Source organism: Anabrus simplex, chromosome 3 (genome assembly GCF_040414725.1).
Source record: "Anabrus simplex isolate iqAnaSimp1 chromosome 3, ASM4041472v1, whole genome shotgun sequence".
Lineage (NCBI taxonomy): Eukaryota > Metazoa > Arthropoda > Insecta > Orthoptera > Tettigoniidae > Anabrus > Anabrus simplex.
Window position 1 is genome coordinate 278,950,629 of NC_090267.1, and position 21,172 is coordinate 278,971,800.

The window sequence follows — 21,172 nt, forward strand, 5'->3', positions numbered from 1 at the left end:
GCTTATAAACAAGTACTGATAGTTGCTACGCTGAGCAGGGAGTGTGGAGGGAAAGTAGGAGAGTGTAGCTATCCTTAGTAATGGACCCAAACATAATTGGCCCCACTCTAATAAATTAAAAGATAAGATAGAGACAGTTGCAGAAATAGAACACTCAATACAAAAATTACCCTTAAATCAACAAGAAGAAACACGATATGAAATCAAAAAGAAACTAAAGGATATTTTAGTCAATCCTGATAGAAAAATTGAACCTAAACACACTAATAATAGATAATTAAAAGAACTTAAACGAAAGATTCAAGATAACAATCTTATAATTACAAAAGCCGATAAAGGTGATGTTACAGTCATTATGGACAAAACTCAATATGTTGAAAAAACTGAACTATTCTTCATAGAAAGCAATATTACAATAGTTAAAAAAGATCCCACTAATGGACTCCAAAAAAAGTTAAAACAAATTTTGAAAAACAACATATTTCTGATGAATGAACAAGAAACTAAAAAGCTGCTTAATATGAATCTGAGACTTCCTACTGCTAGAGCGATGCCAAAAATAGATAAATCTGGAGTACCCATCAGACCTATTATTAATTACAGGACTAGTCCAACATATAAAATTTCACAATATGTACATAAATTTCTTCAAACACATTTCAAATTTCACAACAATAAATCTATAAAGAACTCTATAGAATTCTGTAACGCTACCAAAAATTTAGAATTAAATTCCAGTCACACAACACACTCATACGATATTAAAAATATGTATCCTAGTATTCCAATAAAAGAAACCATCAACATTTGATCCAATTTAGCCACTAGAGCCAACAAGAAATAAATGAATTTTTAATTGTCCTAGATTTTGTCTGAAACAATAACTATTTTATGTTTAACAACAAAATCTACCAATAAAAAGGTCTTCCGATGGGTGCCCCAGCATCAGGCATCCTAGCCAAAATTTATATTTATCACGTGGAAAAAGCTAAAATTATCCATAAACTTGATGGTTTGTACCATTGGTCTAGATTTGTAGATGACACCTTTGTAATACTAGATGAAAGAATTACTAATGGCCAGACCCTTTTAAACCAACTTAACTCTCTTGATCCATATATCAAATTCACACTTGACTCTGAAGTAAATAACACTTTAAATTATTTAGACTTGAAAATTACTAGAAATAATCAAAACCTTTCCTTTAATATTTTTAGGAAACCAACGCAGAGTGTCAACATGATCAAAAATGACTCTTTACACCCAGGAGCTCATAAAAGAGCCAGCTTCTTTAGTATGATTTACAGAGCTTTTAATATTCCGCTTTCAACCCAGGATTTAGAAAAAGAAATTAATACTATATACCATTTAGCATATAAGAATGGTTATAATAAAGAGTTTGTAAACAGGATTATAAATAAAGTAAAAAATAAGTCTATGACTACGTTAATACAAGAACAAAAAGAAAAAGAGAATAAGAAATTTGCCGTATTTACATATAATAGCAGTAAAATATATAGTATTACGAATTTATTCAAAACACGAAATTTAAGAATCGCTTTTAGGATTAACAATACAAACTCGAAATTATTTTATAACACTCATATCATTAATAATAATAATAATAATAATAATAATAATAATAATAATAATAATAATAATAATAATAATAAATTCCAAAATTTGGGTGTTTACAAACTGAAATGTGCTAATTGTTTAAAAAGTTATATTGGACAAACAGGTAGGAACTTCATTATAAGATATCAGGAACACACCAGAGCCAAGAAATACAACAGATACTCGGCCATGAGCGAACACATGACCGACTCCAATCACATGTTTACTAACATAGATAATGATCTTAAAATACTGAAAACCGTAAATAAAGGCCATTTATTAAACGTATATGAGGAAATTTACATTTATCTAGACCAGAGGAACAATCCAACAAATAATATCAATGAGCTTTCTGAGAAGTATAACATTTTATATGAAGAACTAATAAAAGCGAGAGTTAGGAAGAAACGTCAGACTCTAACAAGTCACACGCTCGGTGACACTCCGGTTGTTTACCTTAGGACACACTCTCCTACTTTCCCTCCACACTCTCCGCTCAGCGTAGTAACTACCAGTACTTGTTTTAAAGCAGGTGCACACTTACCTCGGTAGAAGTGAGTCCTTCTCCGCATATCGGGGCCCATAATAAGGAGTAAGTTATATGATTTTATTACATTATATTCATTTCATCTTCCACTTCACGTTACTTACACTTATTTTTTCATTTCATTTCAGATAAAATTATATCCATTACCACAAAGAACTTTCCCACAACAGCCCCGAGCTGACTTTAAATTCTGAAGCATTCAATATATTATACTATCTAAGGAATGCATATTAAAGTTTTAACAAATCTTTCATCAAGAGATACAGATCAAGTGTGCTATTTACAACAATTGATCATTTAAGGTTTTATACAGCAAAACTGGTATTTTCCAAGAATATCAACAAGAGTAAAATGGACAATTTAACTGTTTAATCTATCATATGAGTTACAATTTTAACAAAATTTCTAAGATCTTATTTTAAATGTCATAACCATATATCAATATTTTAATGTGTCTTTCCAATTTTAATAATATCTATTTTGTATTTCTGATATATTAATGTTAATTTATTATTAGCTGATGATGTACCTTAGGAGATGAAACATGTACTAAATATAATAAATTATATATTGTATTGAATAGGCGGACCACTTAGTTATAATATTTAAGTTTATCTTGAATATTCACTAACTGATTATAGGCAATACGGGATTAGTATTACTTGAAATGAAGCTATTAAAGATCACTTGTAATTGAACAAGTAATGGTGTAAAGGGAACTTATGTTCCCCTTAGGTTTTATTCGGAAGCTTGTCGCCCAGTACAAAAATTCCTATCTTCAATACTGCAACATGTGCACTAAACTAACATCTTACAGTGAGGGGCATGTAAAAACAGTGGTAATGAATGGTTGTGTTTTAAATTTTCTCACCTAGCAAAGTCATGTTATTTTCCTTGATGTGTAGATTTGTGGAATTTATATTTATGCCCTTCTGGCATAATCTTTTAGTTTTCATTGTCATTTTCACTTGCCAAACAGGAGATTGCAGAGTTAAGAACAGATCTGGTCATGTATGTTAAGCGTATAAATGTGTGTGTTGACCTTGTTCCAGACCATAACTGTTCATCACACAAGTTTTAGGACTGTTACATTCATTTGTGTGGACTATTGCATTGCATGCCTCTGAAACCTGGACACTATGCAAGGCATAAACTGACCACCTGGAAGCATTTGAAACATGGTGCTTCCACAGGATGATGAAAATAAGATTTCTAATGCCATGGTTCATGAGATCATAAAACAGAGGAGATCCTTAGTACACCTCATACATATGCAGTGTTTGTACTCTACTTGTACATGTGATGTACCATTCAGAATTCATAAACATAGTAGCAGAAGATTTCACTGAAGGAAAACAAAACCAATCTATCTTCAAAAAATGTACACTTGTAAATCTTTTGTAAGTATTCCTTTTCATTTTGTTTTGTTATTTTCATCCTGATGATGCTGGTTTAGTTGAAATAAATGCACTGTAGATGAATTGGGATTACTCTCTCTCTCTCTCAAAATTAACCTACAAACTCCTCCCATGGACTCACCTAGTAAACTTCCATATTATTTGTTCTTACTTTTGATTCTTTGATCTATCTGTATGTAATTCATTCACAATTCTTAATTTATTTCTTAAATGGTACCATAAGAGGTATCTATAATTTATGATAATTTCAGGCAAGATAGTAGATAATTTTGGCTACAAGATCTTGGTAACTTCTAATACACACTTAAGATTGACTTCTGTATGAGTTCTCTTTATCTTCTTAGACAAACAAATGTTAGAAACATAGTACGCTTCTTGAAGAATGTTCTTGTTCATTCAACACCTGAAATATACTGTGAAAATCATTTTTCTTTTCTTCCCAGTCTCTCTTGGTATCCTTTTACATGAAAATGAAAACCTACAACCTGTTTTCCAGTTATTGACCAGGTCAGGGATGGAATGAATGAAGCCCCCATCTTGCAGCGAGGATTGGAATTATGCTGGTTGCCGAGGCCTGTCGCTCTCCTCTGGGGCAATGATTAATGACTAACAGATGAAATGAAATGATAATGGAGAGTGTTTCTGGAATGAAAGATGACAGGGAAAACTGGAGTACCTGGAGAAAAACTTGTCCCACCTCCTTTTTTTTCAGCACAAATCTCACATGGAGTGACGAGGATTTGAACCACGGAAACCTGCGGTGAGAGGCCAACGCGCTGCCGCCTTAGCTACGGAGGCTTCTATCCTTTTACAATGTTCTGTAAAATTTTTGAAGTGAGAAGGTATCATCACTGTGCTGCTCTAAGCATACTCTGTACTAGCATTTACTCTTCTTCACTATCCAGGACAAGCAGTGCTCCGATTGCTTTGGGATTTGTGCAGTTTTCCTTAAAGAAAAGGGTGAAACCCAGTGTCAGCACATATCACACTCCTGTATAAGGTAACCCTACTTCATTATCATTATCATCATCATCACCATCCCACAACCAGACACGCAGGTCGTCCATGCGCGTCAAAAAGACCTGCACCAGACAAGCCAAACATGTCCTCGGACACACTAGGCACCAAAGTCCAGTCAGTCAGTCAGTCAATCAATCAATCAATCAATCAATCAATCAATCAATCAATCAATCAATCAATCAATCAATCAATCAATCAATCAATCTACAGAAGGGAAGGTTGCAGTACCTGAAAACACTGTGCAGCTTTCTAATATACATTTTACAAAATTTAATGGCTTTTATTGCCATAATGACATGGTTTCCTTGATAGCAACAGCAAATTTTGTCTAACAAGTTTTCTCTTGTACACATGTAGTGTAATCCAAAATAACATCAGATGTGTCAAATTCATGAAGACATGACCTTAGAAATGAAACAATACATATAAAGTCACAGAAAAATCTTAGATATTTTCTAGATGAAAATGAAAACCTACAACTTGTTTTCCAGTCATTGACCAGGTCAGGAATGGAATGAATGAAGCAGATATAGGCTATTAGTACGATGGGGTCGCCACTCCCAAAGTGATTTATTAATGACTGATAGATGCTATGAAATGAGAATGGAGAGTGTTGCTGGAATGAAAGATGACAGGAAAAACCGGAGTACCCGGAGAAAAACCTGTCCCGCCTCCGCTTTGTCCAGCACAAATCTCACATGGAACGACCGGGATTTGAACCACAGTATCCAATGATGAGAGGCCGACGGGCTGCCGTCTGAGCCACGGAGGCTCCTATTTTCTAGATATCAGGGTTAATATTTACTGTGTGTTCCTACCAGGAAATGTTTACCTGGAATATCATAGCAAAGTCCTGTCCAAGCATAAGGTCTTCATACTGTGCCCGGGCCATGCCTGAATAGGGAACATCCTCTGGTGAGTGGAAGGAGATCTGCAATGTAATGACAACAATTCTCCTTTAAACACCGTCCTTAGAAACTATCAATCCATCCAGAACCCGATCAATTACTCCAATGTGAAAATATTAATGTTTACTGATGATGCTTGTTGTTTTAAGGGGCCTAACATCAAAGGTCATTGGCCCGTTCATGTTTACAGTCATATATTGTTACTTTCCCTGATTAAGCTTTCTTTTTCTGCTAGAAGTTCTGTTACACCAACTCAGACAGGTTTCTTGGCAATGACTGGATAGGACAGCACCAGCATTTGTCTGCTGTGAAAATGAGAAATCACAGAAAACCATCTTCAGAGCAGTCGATGGTGTGTTTCAAACCCACCATCTCCTGAATGTAAGCTCACAGCTACACAACCAGAACCACTCTGCCAACTCACTCAGATTAACATACATAAGTTCTGTGCACACCGCCAAAATATCTGATACATGTGCCTAATCGAGTCTCACATATACATTAAATGAGAAAGATTTGTCAAACAGGAGGTTGCAGAGTCAAGAACAGATCTAATAATGTATGTTCTTAATAGAAATTTGGAAATAGTTTAGACATACCAATATACATATCATCTGACAATGAACTTGGACAGTCAAGCTAATATTCAACGTGGGTCAATATGGACTATAAATTGAGCGGCTTGTATTGTATTGTAATACAAATAATTATTAACAAGTCTATTAATCCTAGTTTTTATTATTTTCACACAGATAGATGTATTAATATTTATCAGCAAGAATGAATAATGATAGATTGACACAAACTATAAACTAAATTTTAACAAACTATGTGAAATGGATATCATGTTAACTCCATCACCACCATGTTTAACTATATGTTTATCCAATAATATATGATAATTTGTATTTTAAGTTTTTATTCATGTTCATCTATTAAGCTGAAGTTGGCCTGAAAAAGGGCCAAAACTAGTTCTCAAGAAAGTTCATTCCTGTAAATAGAGTTGTGTTGATCAGGAAGAACAATCTTTCCAATTCTTCATTGACAGAAGATTGGTTTGTAAATGTGGTGCATGCAGAACTTCACTTAAGTTAACTGTCTTATCACACTTGTTCACTCATGTCACCAACTGTGCAGTAACTTTGGCACTGATTTTTGTGGAGCTGGAGTTTGTCAAGTTCAGCATTTCACATACGGTCAATTCAATGCACTTAAAACTGTCGATGTCCTTGGCCATGTCTGCGGTGCAACAACTATCCAAACACCACTGTTTCTTGTCTGTTGAATGAGCCAGCGAGATGTTTGTTTCATGGCACACACTTTGAAATGGATGCAGCATATGACGACATATTTTCTGTCTTGTTTTCGTTTTGATCACTTTTCACTTTCAATTGACAATTTGCTGCTTTTTACACTTAAAACACCTGAATGTGTCACCATCATGCTTACTTGATTTACCTGATTTTCCAGTTCCAACTGTTGTTATTCTTCTGTTTCTGTACCAACATCACATTGTACACATGAATTTGTCAATTACTCGATCATACGTAACTTTCCTCTACTATTTTTATGCGCAATGTTTTGGGACTCGATGGCAATATGAAAATTATCAGAACTCACCGGTGAACTGTAGAGTAACAATATCGACAGATATTGGCACTTCCATATCACTGAATCGGTCAACAGCGTCGAAGAATCTTCGGAGATGATCATGAACGTTGTCGCCTCGTTCTTGTGTTAAAGCACTATTTGTTTCAGTGGGTTAGCTTGATTTACAGGGCCTTTGGACTGTTAGACACTTTCCAACTTAAACCAAAGTTCTCTCGATGTCGCACAATCCTTCACCTATTTCAACTTGGTTGAAGGGATTTCCAGAAGTATGTCTGACATAGCCTTACTATTTTCTGATTCCCATGCTGTCACTGCAGCCATGTTTTCCAAATTTGCCTTGGGCTTCACTTTTGTATCACTTGCGTAATTCCATACACCATATTTTATGAGTAATGCTTTCATATGGATTGTGTTTTGAAAAGATTTTGATGTGCATTACCACAGATGACACCATTTCTCATTCCTGCAATGTTACAGAATGTTCCAGTACAATGTAACCACACTTTTGTGTCTTTCTACAATTTCACTTACTCACGCACAAATCTGCACCCATAATCTATTAATGCGCTTGTGGATTGCAAAATGAAATGCGATGCCCGTTAATATACTACGGTAGTCTGACGAGAAGTCGCGTGCATGCAGGGTAAGCGTGGCTGTTGCGCATGCGCCAATGTCAAGTCTCAAGGCCTGACTATAAACATCGGTTCGGTCCATGGTGATTCTTGTGAACTACGGTGCTGTTGTGAAGTTTCAAACTGGTAGTGTAATTGTGCTTTAGTTACACATTTACTGTATGAACTGCATAATGAACACCTTAATATTGAGCACGCATCTCTTTCAGAGAGCTTGCACTCTTTATCATGACTAATGTTCGAAGCTTAGTGTAGTATGTGGTACTCATGCTGTACCTAAAAGCTGCTGTGACTTCTCGTGAGACACAGATAGTAAAGTGCAGATTTATTATACACAAGAAGAGAACAAGATTAACACAATAAGCATGTCTGTACAAGCCAAGTGACCAGTGCAAACTGCTTAAATATGGCTGCACATAACAAAGGAAAAAACACAAGGTGGCAACACTAGAGGGCAACAAAATTTGAACCACACTTAAGATGAATAAATGTGTTTTGATAGAATCTGGTGTTCTTTCAAGACCTAAACACGTCTTTCTTTGTTTAATGTGTTTTTTATACACGTATGTTACAGGGTTGCAATTGCTCGGTTGGAAACAACATGAACTGGGTATATGAGCATTAGACGGGTGATCATACTGATAAATAATAGTTATTTGAGAAAACCTTCGATATCTCACGCCACTGTCGTTTTACCAACTGCTGAACTTAGCAAATGAGCTTTGTGAGGCTGTGTTGCTAAATCTGAACATGGCTTAAGACTGACTCGAGAGCACCGATGGAAGAAAAATAAATTTCGCCTGGGGAGGGATTGAAAAATGTACCTCTGAGTTGACAGGATCGCGCCATAGCAAGTACGCTTCAGTGACACTGGCTGAAACCCACGGTGTGCTCGAGTTTGATGCCAATTTCTCGGCAAGCCTCTCGAGCCGGTCTTGAGTCACGTGCAGATTTAGTAACATCGTCTGGCAAGGCGCATCGCAATTTGCCCACAAAGTGATCTGATTGGCTAACTTCAGAAGCAAATAAAATAATGACGACACGAGATAACAAATTATTTTTTTGAATTATTTAATGACCATTCCTCCAATACACATATATGGTTCACGTTGTTTCTGACCACCCTGTACTTAGTGTTTGACATCGGAGAACTTAAAGTTACAATAACTGAGTCAACACTGAAAAGTATGGCTTCGTTTTTAATTAAAAAACAAAAGATGTTGGATTTACGATCATAACAATGGGTTCTCTAGTTTCATGTGCAATCCAAACCACATGGATATACATTTCCATTTCAAAAATCTCATCATTTACTGGGATTCAAACTATGGCCACCCTGATGAGATGCCAGTGATGATCTCACTGAGCCATCACGTGTCCCTTCTGAATGACTCTTTGTAAAGAACCATTTATGCCAAAACTGTTTATGATACAAGTTTTTGGACTGCTACACTCATTTTTATGGACTGTTGCCTCAGAAAACTGCTAGACAGAAACTGACTGCCTGGAAGCATTAGAGTTGCAGTGCTTCCACAGGATGATTAAAATCTCATGAAAGGACAAGATTTCTAATTCCACGGTTCAAGAGATCGTAAACCAAAGGAGATCCTCAGTACACCTCATATGTATGCAGTGTTTGTACTCTATTTGTCCACGTGATGCACCGTTTGACAGTAGTAGAAGTTTTAATTGAAGGAAAGGCACCATATGGACAACCGGGATACACCTTCATCAAACAAACAGTGAATGGCATAGGAGTGAGCAGCTATGTGGCATTGAAGACAACTATGAAAGAACATGGAGGAACTTCATGGCAACTGACCAGGCTTAGGACTCATTACTAATGATGATGCTGACAGTAGGATGGTATGAATTTGAATGCATGCTAGTGTCACCATCCTTTTTAAATTCCCTTTGGTGTCTATTAACTCTGCACTGAAATTTTCAAAAATCTCTTACACAAAGTAATTCTTAAAGACCAAAGTAGCTATATGTTGTGGCAAATTTTAGTTTCCCAGAAAACCCTCAAAGTAACTGTAACAATATTTTAATAATTCATACCAGACCGGGTGAGCTGGGTATGCAATTAGGGGTGCGCGGCTGTGAGCTTGCATCCGGGAAATAATGGGTTTGAACCCCACTGTTGGCAGCCCTGAAGATGACTTTCCATGGTTTCCCATGTACCTTAATTAAGGCCATGGCCACTTCCTTCCCACTCCTAGGCTTTTCCTATTCCTTCATCGCCATAAGACCTAACTGTGTCGGTGCGACTTAAAGCTAATTGTAAAAAAAAAAAAACATACCATAATATTTTCATTTGCTTCAAATTCTAGTTTGCCAGGTCCTGTGCTAAAGTTGGAGATCAGTTCCGGTTTCCTATGGTCCAAAGAGTTGTACTTTCTGTAAATGGAATACAATTCAATGAGTTGTACATCGCTAGCCAGTTTAAAACAGTTAAGTCTTAAAAGATACTTACCTGGTCTGCAAGGAGTTTATGACATAGCATACTCCCCACTCAGTCTGGAGAGGTAGAAAGTTAGAGCAGCAGTCAAAGGGCTGGCCATTCCAAACACAATTTGCAAGTAGTTCTGAACATGGTGCACGGATCTATGAAATATAGCAGAAAGATACATATTTGACTGGTATACAATTAACAGAAAAGGAACAAGTATATAAATTAACAGAATGACTGTGTATGCCACTTTATTCATAATTCAATGAGTAATATAGCTTGATAACATTACATGATCAACAATACAGATCAAACCAAGCTATAGACACAAAGTATTGAAGTTTAGCACCACATCAATATATAACGTTCCACCCCTCTTGGTAACCACACAGCTGTATCCTCGCATGTAAATGATCATACAGATGACAAATATAATCCTAAAGTATAATGTTCTAAGCTTCTTGCACCTGTTGTCACATTTGTGCAAGTTTAACAGCTGGCCATACAGACTGGGTCAGTCAATGTCCCTCATGTCCCAAATATGTTCAATGGGAGGGAGGTATGGGGATTGAGCAGGGTAGGGCAATTGTTGGACACCATGAAGAGCAGGTCAACATAGTAGCAGCAGTATGTGGATGAGCATTATCCTCCTGAAACAGCACTTCACCTTCCAGTTGCAGAAATAGCAGCAGGACAGTTCAAAAAATATCTTGGATATAGAAGGCGCTGTTCAATGGACCATTCATAAACACTAAAGGTGAATGGGAATTGTAACATGATGCCAGGAGTTGGGCCCATGTGTCGAGGGCAAATACACTCTGGAAGATGACTCTCACCAGGCGTTGCACATTTAAATGGCCATCGCTTGCATGAAGGTAGAACTTGCTGCCATCACTAAACACAGCAGAGTGCCTTTCTCTTCTCCAGGCAATCCTCACTCAATACAACAAGAGGACTACATGACAGTGATGTGACAAAAGAAACCGGGCTACACCCACAAGTGTTTGTATTCATGCTGCAAGAAGATAGTTCCCAATAGTACATGTATGTACTTGGATCTCCACTGTGGACGTGTTATGGTCTGCTAGTGATGCCTTTACACTATGCTGATCTTGTACTATGAGGCCATCCCAAACCTCGCCTACGAGTGTTGGCCTATTCAACTGCCCACCGTTGATAACATCGCCACACTATGGATGCATCATGACTAACGTGTGCAGCAATCCGTCAATATGTCCATCCTGCCTTGCAAAATCCCACGATGCAATTCCTCTCAAACGGCTGTAATTGCACAACAGGGGCATTTGAGGCATGGCAATAGGCACCGTGCAAGTACTAGGTGAAAGTAACCATTAATGTACAGTTCCATAAATTTACCACCTTGATATTTCCCCCACTACTGTTTGTGAATGCATAAAGTTAACTGTAATCCTTTCCTTATCATTTTTGATCAGGGTGTTAAGGAAGGTAGTAGTGGATATTTTGTGAACAGAGCCATCAGGTAAGATTTTTTCTTATTTTGATAGCTTTTACATATTTCCTATGTTGAAGTCTTACACTTAGCATGCCTCTCACTAACACCTGCTTTGCATGAGCTGAATTGAACCACACAGAGCTTGCATTTCACTTATAATTAAGTTACAGGGAATCTTCTTCTTCCACCACTTTTCCCACATCTGTGAGGTTGTGGGTGCGAACTGTGTTGCACATGTGAATTTGGCCCTGTTTTACATCCAGATGCCCTTCCTGAAGCCAACCCCCTATAGAGAGATGTAATCACTATTGCGTATTTCTGTGGTGGTTGATAGTGTAGTGTGTTGTCTGAATATGAAGAGGAAAGTGTTGGGACAAACACAAACACCCAGTATCCAGGCCAGAAGAATTAATCAGGTGCAATTAAAATCTCTGACCTGGCCTGGAATTGAACCCAGGACCCTCTGAACTGAAGGCCTCAATGCTGACCATTCAGCCAATGAGTCAGACCAATCAAGTTACAAGGAATATTTTGTTTAAATAGAGAACATGAAACTATGTGTTAAATTTTAAGTAATTTGGTCTGTATGTCGTAAAGAATCCAATATGGTGAAGTTGCCATGATTGGACTACATGTTTTAATAAATGGATTGGTTTCTTAGGCGGTTCGTTCATGGAAACCCTGTGAACATTTATTTTATTAAAGCCACATAGGAATTAATATTTTATTTAAAAATTAATATTTAAATTAATAACATTTTATGGTCTCATTGCAGATAAATGCCAAAAGATGTGAAATACTCATATGTTCAGTGGAAGGCAGGTACAAAGGAGCGTGCTATTGTTGACTACTGTAATGGAGACATGGGTTTGAATGCTGTCTGCTGAGAATATGGAGTGCCAAAAGCAATCTTGAAGGCACATGTGGATGGGAAAAAAGTATATTTCACTAGCAGGGATTTTTTTTTAATGTTCGGCAATCTACCTCCTGAAGTGGAACAAGTACTTGACCATATTCTAAGATTTATTTATTTTTTTTTTTTTTGTGAGTTCTAGCATTCCATGTCCATGAAAGAAATAAAATTCGACACAGATTCGACAGAGAAAGGGAATATGCAGGGAAAAAGTGGTATTATAACTTCATGCAGCAACACCTCGATTTAAGTCTGATGCTTCCTGAAAATACATCAATTCATCGAGCAACTGGATTCAACAAGGAAATAGTCAGAAAGTTGTTTGATCTTCTTGAAATTGTTGTTGATAAGTCCCATCTGGATGGAAAAAAATTTTCATTATGAATGAAACTGGGCTGCAAATGGTTCAGAAGAAACCTCAAAAAATTTTAGCCAAAAGAAAAAAGGAAAATCTTAAGTTGGAACCATACCAAGTAGAGCACAAGGTACCATGACAACTTCTATTCATAATTCATTAGATTTCAAAAGAAAGTTTACAGTAGATAAAGAAGAAGAAAGTTCACTAAATTTTTTAGATGTAAATAAAAGATGCGACAAGGACGAGTTTCCTTTCAGGATATACAGGAAGTCCACTTTTACTCCAACCACAATAAAAATCCATTCATTGCATCCAGAATCACAAAAAAATATCAGCTTACTACAGCTATATACACAGAGATTTCAACATACCTCTCTCCCACATAGAACGAGAAGAAGAACTACTCTTTATGCGCAAACAAGCTCAATATAATGGTTTAGTGTTAATATGGTGAACAAAATAATCAGAAAATTTACACATAAACTTCAATCGAATCTGATTTCTGAACCATGGAAGAAAGATAAATATGCTAGATTCACATTTAATAATCCCAAAATACATACAATAACAAATTTGTTCAAAAAGCATAACTACAAAATTGCATATTCTACCAACAATAATACAAAGTACAAATTTTTCAACCACAACAGTGTTAATTCCACAGGGAAGAACAACCATTTGGACCCAGGGGTGTAAAAATGAATTTGTCACCAATGAAAAACGTCTTATGTAGGACAGACCAGACGTAACTTTACAGTAAGATGTCTTGAGCACATTAATGCTGAAAGGCACTAAAAGTTTCCATCTATCGGCCAACACATGAGTGCATCCAGTCATGAATTCATTATAACTGAACAACAAACAAAGGCAGCCTTCTAAACACACTAGAAAATATATATTATTTATTTAGATCAGTCAATAATCAGGACAATGACTTCATGACAAAATAGAACATAAGAACCCCTTATATGATGGAATACTTGTACAATTGGAAGCATTAGGCATAAAAATAATAGAGATTGTAAACAAAAGAACCTGCTCAAGCCTCTTTCTTCCCAAGTATCAATATCCCCTATCTCCTCCTCTACTAACCTGGAAACCATGGTTGCAAGTGATAGGCCTCCTCCCCAACCTTCATTCTTACCTCCCCCCCTATCTGAGGAACAAGCTCCAGAATGTACACACCATTACTTCACCAGATGGAAAGTCACACTCGCTGCAACAAGACCTCTCCAAGGACAACAGTAGGATGATAACATTCATAACAAGGTGAGACACTATTTCTCAAAATACAAGGTTCCCTTGAGCAATTTCCAATAGAGATTCATAGAGAAAAACCACTCTTTTTATTTTGTTACAGATTTTTTGGAATGCTATTTTACAACCTTTAAATTGAAAGTACTCAGCTTTGGAGAGGTCATTAAACAACAAATACGTAGGAGGTTCAATTTTATCATATCAGTTTATGACAACTCTTGTTCCAACATAGAAGACCAGTTGAGGAGTATTTCTAAAGCCAAGACACAAAATTGACATAAAAAGCTTTTTTGAATTTTTTTTAAAGAGGACAATTATCTGACATAGAATAAATAGTTTTAAAAGAAACAAAGAGTTAAAATGTAACAACTTTAAGACCTAGTACAATAATTATGAACATTTTAGACTATGATAGGAGATTTTCCTTTCCTCACCCTGCTGCCCCCATTTACCTTCTCCCCCATTTTCTTATTAGTTTTAAGTGTAATTAAGGTTCAACTTTAAGATGGATTTTAATGAAGAATATCATTCTTTGTATGAAATGTTCACCTAAGCAATGAAATAAGTAGCTGAGGATGTTCCTAAGGAATGAAACATGTACCACATGTACTAGATAGCTTGCTTTAAGCAAATATATAGTATCAAAAAGGTGGAAAGTCTTATTTATTACAGAATTCTTTTGATCATGAATTTTGATACAGACCATGAAGATGATTACTTGTAAGAGGGCTGTTCCGAGCTGTCAGTAGATTGAGATTGTAGATGAATAAGCTTGAGTGGAGTTTTGACAGACTGGAAACATCATAATGATATGCAGATAAAGTTGGAATTCAAGAAGAAAAATTGCGGCAAATATTCATTACCAAATAGTAAACATCTTAGGTACTGGTATTCATTTAATATAAGCCTGCTGAATAATAAATACAAATTGAGTTTTAAATTTTATTATATCCTTTAACCGGTGACGTGAGGTCTCATAGACTCCCAAGAAACATACAACATCTGGACTTTTAAAATTAAAAATCTTGCAGGGAGCTTTAGTTTATCTGTGTCAACACACTTCACTCACCCTGGGTCAGGATTAGCTCACTACCTTTAACTGAAATTCTCAAATGAACTGCAAGACATCACGTCAGCAGTTACAAGAGTATATTTGTCAATGCATGTTGCGTGGTCAGCGTAAGTAAAACATCTCAAATGACTGGTCCATTGCAGTTATTAAGAACTACAAATCCTCAGTTTGAGGAAGTACATTAGGGAACTAGTAATGAAAAATGTAGTGATATGGCTGTTTTCTTTTGGCTACTGGAGATCGCAGTTTGTAACGCTTTTGTGTTGTTCGAGTTGTACCCTGAAAGCCTGGGTAAAGAAATGGAATTCTTGAAGGGTTAGGCATCTGATCAGGTGAAATTACATGTCAAAGAAGAATGATAAATGAGCAAGTTCCCAGAGTGATACGAGCAGGAATAAGCAACGATTTGAACGCAAGACTCAGTGCTAAGATACGGAAGAAAAAGTCAAGAAAAGGCAATCTTGCCATAGCCTACATGTCCAGCATCCTTGAAGAGAAAAACAACATATGGGTGTTTTAAGTGGGAGTTGCCGGTTTGTTTGCAGTCTACTAAAAAAGTCTGCAGCAGTTGCATAGAGGATGAATGAATATCACACTATCAGTGCAGAACTTCAGTGTCCAACTTGTTGGCTGAATGGTCAGCGTACTGGGCTTCGGTTCAGAGGGTCTCGGGTTCAATTCCCGGCCGGGTCGGAGATTTTAATCGCTTCTGATTCATTCTGCTGGCTCAGGGACAGGGTGTATGTGTCTGTCCCAATACTCTCCTCATCATATTCAGACAATGATATAGATGTTGATTCCCATAGCGAAACAGAAATATTTGTCCCAAATGAGTAAATTTATAATACCAATATAAATGGTCCATTAACCAGAAATGAGTTAGCTGGAAAATTTATAATGTCCAATAACGGACCATTTATATTGGTATATTCAGACAACACACTACACTACCAACCACCATAGAAACACACAATAGTGATTACATCCCTCCACATAGGGTTGGCGTCAGGAAGGGCATCCGGCCGTAAAACAGGGCCAAATCCACATGTACGACGCAGTTCACACCTGCGACCCCACAGGTGTGGGGAAAAAGCGATAGCAAAAGAAGAAGAAAGAAGAAGTGCAGAACTTCAGTGCCGGAATGATAGGTTCCAAAGTGTGCTGCACGTTTTCATTTATGTGATCATTTTTGTTTATGCTTGTTGTGTTCTGGATCAGTGAAAAGTAATCTGTTTGGTAATTAGATAATTTGTATAATTGTAGTGACTACAACGATCAAGGTGACATTTAAGATGATGTCTGCACACTGTGATTAAGAAAGAAGGGAAAATATATTTAATTTTTGCATTATTAGATCTTACATACATTCATATTATGAAAGATTATTACATGCTGAATCAGATCGATTGAGATACTGTGTATGTGTTTGCCAAACAATTTTGATTATAGAAAACTTCTGCTAGTGAAAGTAACTAGATATTACCAAAACAGCATTAAAAACATTTGCGTAGAGACATCTATAGGAAGACGAGAGATACTAAACATATCTGTACTATTGCCAAAGCTTATAAATCTGGATTTACGTTTCCAGAAACTCATTAAAGATAGCGGCACAGTTAAAGTTACAAGCGCATTTAGGTAACTCACAGGTAACTGTGGTGTACCAGAAGCTGGCCATTAATTTGTCACTTGTTTGTTCCCTTGCATATAAGTTAATACTTGAATTTAGTTTATTGGCTGCAGAAATAAGTTCAGATGCTTAAGGACTGTAAACCTCTGCCTTAAAGAATATTTCATGGTTTATTGTAGAGATTGCAAAGAGAGAAATAAACAATTCTGACCTCTTCAACAATTCTAGTGAATTCTGATGGATGAAAGTAGCTCCTGTTGCATGAAGGACAGGAAAAACACTTCCCAGTGAAGTATGCCACATCACGTAAACACCCAACAATGGACATATCTCTGCTCTTGCCAAATTTTCTGAAATAAGATAAAAATTAATTCCATGAATTTGAAAAATTATACCATCACTTAGAGAACCCATGAAGGGTACATTTTTGGCCTTTTCATGGTATTACATGTATATTACACTAAGTCAGTTTCCTTGAATTTGACTACAAGCAAACATGAGATGCTGGTTATTAGTACTGAAAGTCTGCTTCAACTATAATACGAGGGGTATCAAAAAATAACCAGAATTATTTTATTACTGGAAAATACAGGCTACCTTTATTCAAATTCATATACAGACCTTCAAAGTAGTTTCTCTAGGACACAATACAATGGTTCCAGCAGTCAGTCCACTGTTCAAAACACCCTCTGAAGCCCTTCTTTGATAGTCTGTTGAGTATACTAAAAAAGTTACTGTTTAACTCCTGATCGCTATGAAAATAATGACCCTGAGGCTCCTTTTTCACTGTACAAAATAGGTGGAAATCACATAATACTAGGTTTGGTGGATAAGGTGGGCGAGGCATCACCTCAATGCCTAACTCAGCACTTGTTTCTTGCATCTTGATGGCGTGATGAGCAGGCGCATTATCCTGATCCATCACATTTAAGCAAGATGTGGTCTTTTTTTTTTTTTTTTTTTTTTTTTTTTGGTAGTTGCTTTACGTCGCACCGGCACAGATAGGTCTTATGGCGATGATGGGATAGGAAAGGCCTAGGAGTTGGAAGGACGAGACCGTGACGTTAATTAAGGTACAGCCCCAGCATTTGCCTGGTGTGAAAATGGGAAACCATGGGAAACCATCTTCAGGGCTGCCGACAGTGGAATTCGAACCCACTATCTCCCGGATGCAAGCTCACACCCACGTCCCCCTGACCACATGGCCAACTCGCCCATTTGTGGGGTCGTTTTATGGCACGTTTTCTCTTCAATACCTCACAATGGTAATCAGCAGTAACAGAGTGTTGCTTCTTAAGCACGTTATTGTACACAATGCCTTGCTGATTAAAAAAAGTGATGTGCATGACTTTTTCTGCATCTGCTTCAACCTTGGCCTTTTTCAATATTTGACTTGAAGGATGTTTCCATTGGGTACTTCCCTGTTTTGTCTCTGAGTCATAATGATAGAACCAGGTACCACTGCATGCAATACTTCGGCAAAAAAAAAAAAATCTGGTTCTCGCTGAAGACTCCCTTTCCATTGTTGACATGCCATCACATGGTAAGCCTTTTGTTTGTCATTCATCACATGAGGCACCCATTTCACTGCAACTTTGTGATAGCTGAGGGCATTTTGTATGACATCTTCAGCTGATCCATAGGGCATAGTCATAATCCCTGCAATCTGTGCCATCAGCACACAACAATCTTCCCAAAAGATCAAATCAATTATGTTGGCACTGCTTTCTCTCTTCAAAGTTGAGGGTCATTTGAGGCGTGGAGCACCCTTTAGATCGATCGATCAATCAATCAATCAATCAATCAATCAATCAATCACTGCATTTAGGGCTGTTGCCCAGGTGGCAGATTCCCTATTAGTTGTCTTCCTAGCCTCTTCTTAAATGTTTCAAAGAACTTGGAAATTTAATGAATACAGTATTTCCTCCAATAAAATATTCCAGTCCCTTATTGGATGAAATAATGTTTTCATATGGACATGTGTGTGTCAATAAATTTTGTCAAAATTGAATTCCAGGTTTATCTTCATATTATGATATTTCCTACTTTTAAAAGGTCAGTTTTACCCACCTAAATCATTGATGCCACTCAAAGACTTGTGTTTTTCCCATCAGCAAACTTAAGATCCATGCTGGATACAATAAACACATTCTTTCACTTTGGCTGTTTCCCTCCAACTGAGAAGCTACAGGTGAATGATGTATATAGCAATGTGTCAGTTAAGGTCAAGCATCACCAGAACAGCCAACACCAAGCGCAAGTGTGGGCGCATTGAAATGCAATAAAATAATTCTGTTTATTTATTTTATACCTCCTTGTACAAAAGGTAAAATGGTAGAGTGCACTAGTCCTCTACTGTGGATCATTTTAACTGAATATTTGGCTTACATAACAGCATAGAACTTGAAACAGACCATCGTTAGGTTCTGTTCTCACCATGACCGAGCTCGTTAGCTGCAGTCGCTTAAGTGCGGCAAGTATCCAGTGTTTGGGAGACAGTAGGTTCTGTAATATGTGATGAGACAGAGAACTACTACTATGGTAAATATAATTTTTAAGTTTTTTATTTAACGTGTCTGAAGGATTTCATTTTTGTTTGTAACTTCAAGATGTATTGAACTGGAAATGAACATTGCAAGACACAAGAATTGTTTTGAAGTGATTTTTTTGTACATAAATTTTATATAATTGTTAATTTAATGTCAGCAAGCATGAGGAAAAGACACTTGGGATGTTTTAACTTGAAGAATTTCTTGAAGAATTATTTGAAAATTTGTAATTTGTAATTTGTAATTCTGTATGTCAAAATTGTAATCTGATGAAAATGTAAAGGTGCTTTAGTTGTGAAACATCCTATACCACATGTGCGGTTATTGCTCTTGAAATATGTGTCGCAATAGGAAATCTCGAGAGTTGCTAACTATCTTAAAATGACCATATATGGTCATGCAGTTTCATTCGCTAGAATAACAAGATTTCCTATTGGTGAAAAGATAGGGAACCTAGTGGAAATTATTTCTTATTGGTTAATTGTGATCGGGATATTTCCAGTCTTCTGCTGACTTCGGAAAAATTATGCATGTACTCGGCGTCATTTACATCCGACCGCTCTAGCGAGCGCTTGCGCTTGGGGCCTCCCCTCGGGAACTCCAGTTTTTATTGGTAAGTGTTATTTCAATGTTATCCTTAATGTTTTCTGGTTTTGTTTAATTTAATTTAATTACTTTGGTATTTTGGTATTTCCTTGCTTAATGTCATTTTCAAAGAAATTTAACGTGTTCAAGTTTGCCCTAGGTTCCCGTTGCCGTAATTTCAGTTCTATCACTTACTTGCGTTTTAAACTATACTTTGTAATGTAGCATCACCCTTCTATTGTTAAATCAAATTTTCTCTAAGTTACATAAGTACATCTTGATGTCCAATTTTTCAGTGTCCTACAGACTATATCCCAAATAGATGTCACGCTCATGTTTATAAATGAAAACTAATTATTTTTAAATAGTTCACATGATCACTAAAACAAATTATTTCATCATTTTTATTTTCCCTTTGATTACTTGCATTTGTAAAACACTTGCATGAGTCAGCTGCTTAACAAAAGGCTAAACTCTGACTCAGAAGCATGAAAAATAAGGATTATAAGGCTTGCAAAGAGAACCTCTAGCAGAGAAAACTCAATGGAAGGAGCATGCATACACAGGCACAGAAATTTTGAGAAAAACACCAACAGATTTGGGACAACTCTTTCCCTGTTATACTCCTTTTAGTACTATTTGCTTTCCCCACCTAAGGGGTCATCTACGCAATAGATAAATGTAGAAATGCAGCAAAGTTAGTTAATTTAAAATTGCAAGTCTCACCATTACTCGTTTCGACTACTAGTTGACTTGTTAACATAATGATGCTTGTTGTTTAAAGGGGCCTAACATCTAGGTCATCGGCTCCTAATGGTACGAAATAAGACAAAATGCAATGACAATTTAAAAGTACAAAATTCATCCAGAATTCAAAATGTGATGACGAAGAATGAATGGATGAATATGAATTTGAAACAATCAGTGGATCAGACCTGTAATGCCTCACCTTCCCAGAAACTATATGACTGACCAAAGGACTGCTTCCAAACCACAATCCTGAATCAATGATACTTGTTGTTTAAAGGGATTCAATATCCAGGTCAATGGTCCCTCTTTAATGGCACTTATTGCTCCCATGGTGCACCTCACATAGGTGTACTAATCACAGAGACTCATACTATCCTGT

General features: G+C 36.7%; 1 protein-coding gene across 1 annotated transcript in view; it reads right to left on the bottom strand.

Annotated features, from left to right (window-relative positions):
- LOC136866775 (sodium channel protein Nach) overlaps positions 1-21,172 on the bottom strand; it is a 90,790-nt gene that overhangs the window by 45,259 nt on the left and 24,359 nt on the right. The window contains exons 3-6 of the mRNA XM_067143882.2: positions 17,121-17,259; positions 10,230-10,360; positions 10,057-10,153; positions 5,435-5,533 (exon numbers count right to left, since the gene is read on the bottom strand). Of these exons, the coding sequence (XP_066999983.2) occupies positions 5,435-5,533; positions 10,057-10,153; positions 10,230-10,360; positions 17,121-17,259 (466 nt within the window). The remainder of the gene's footprint in view (positions 1-5,434; positions 5,534-10,056; positions 10,154-10,229; positions 10,361-17,120; positions 17,260-21,172) is intronic.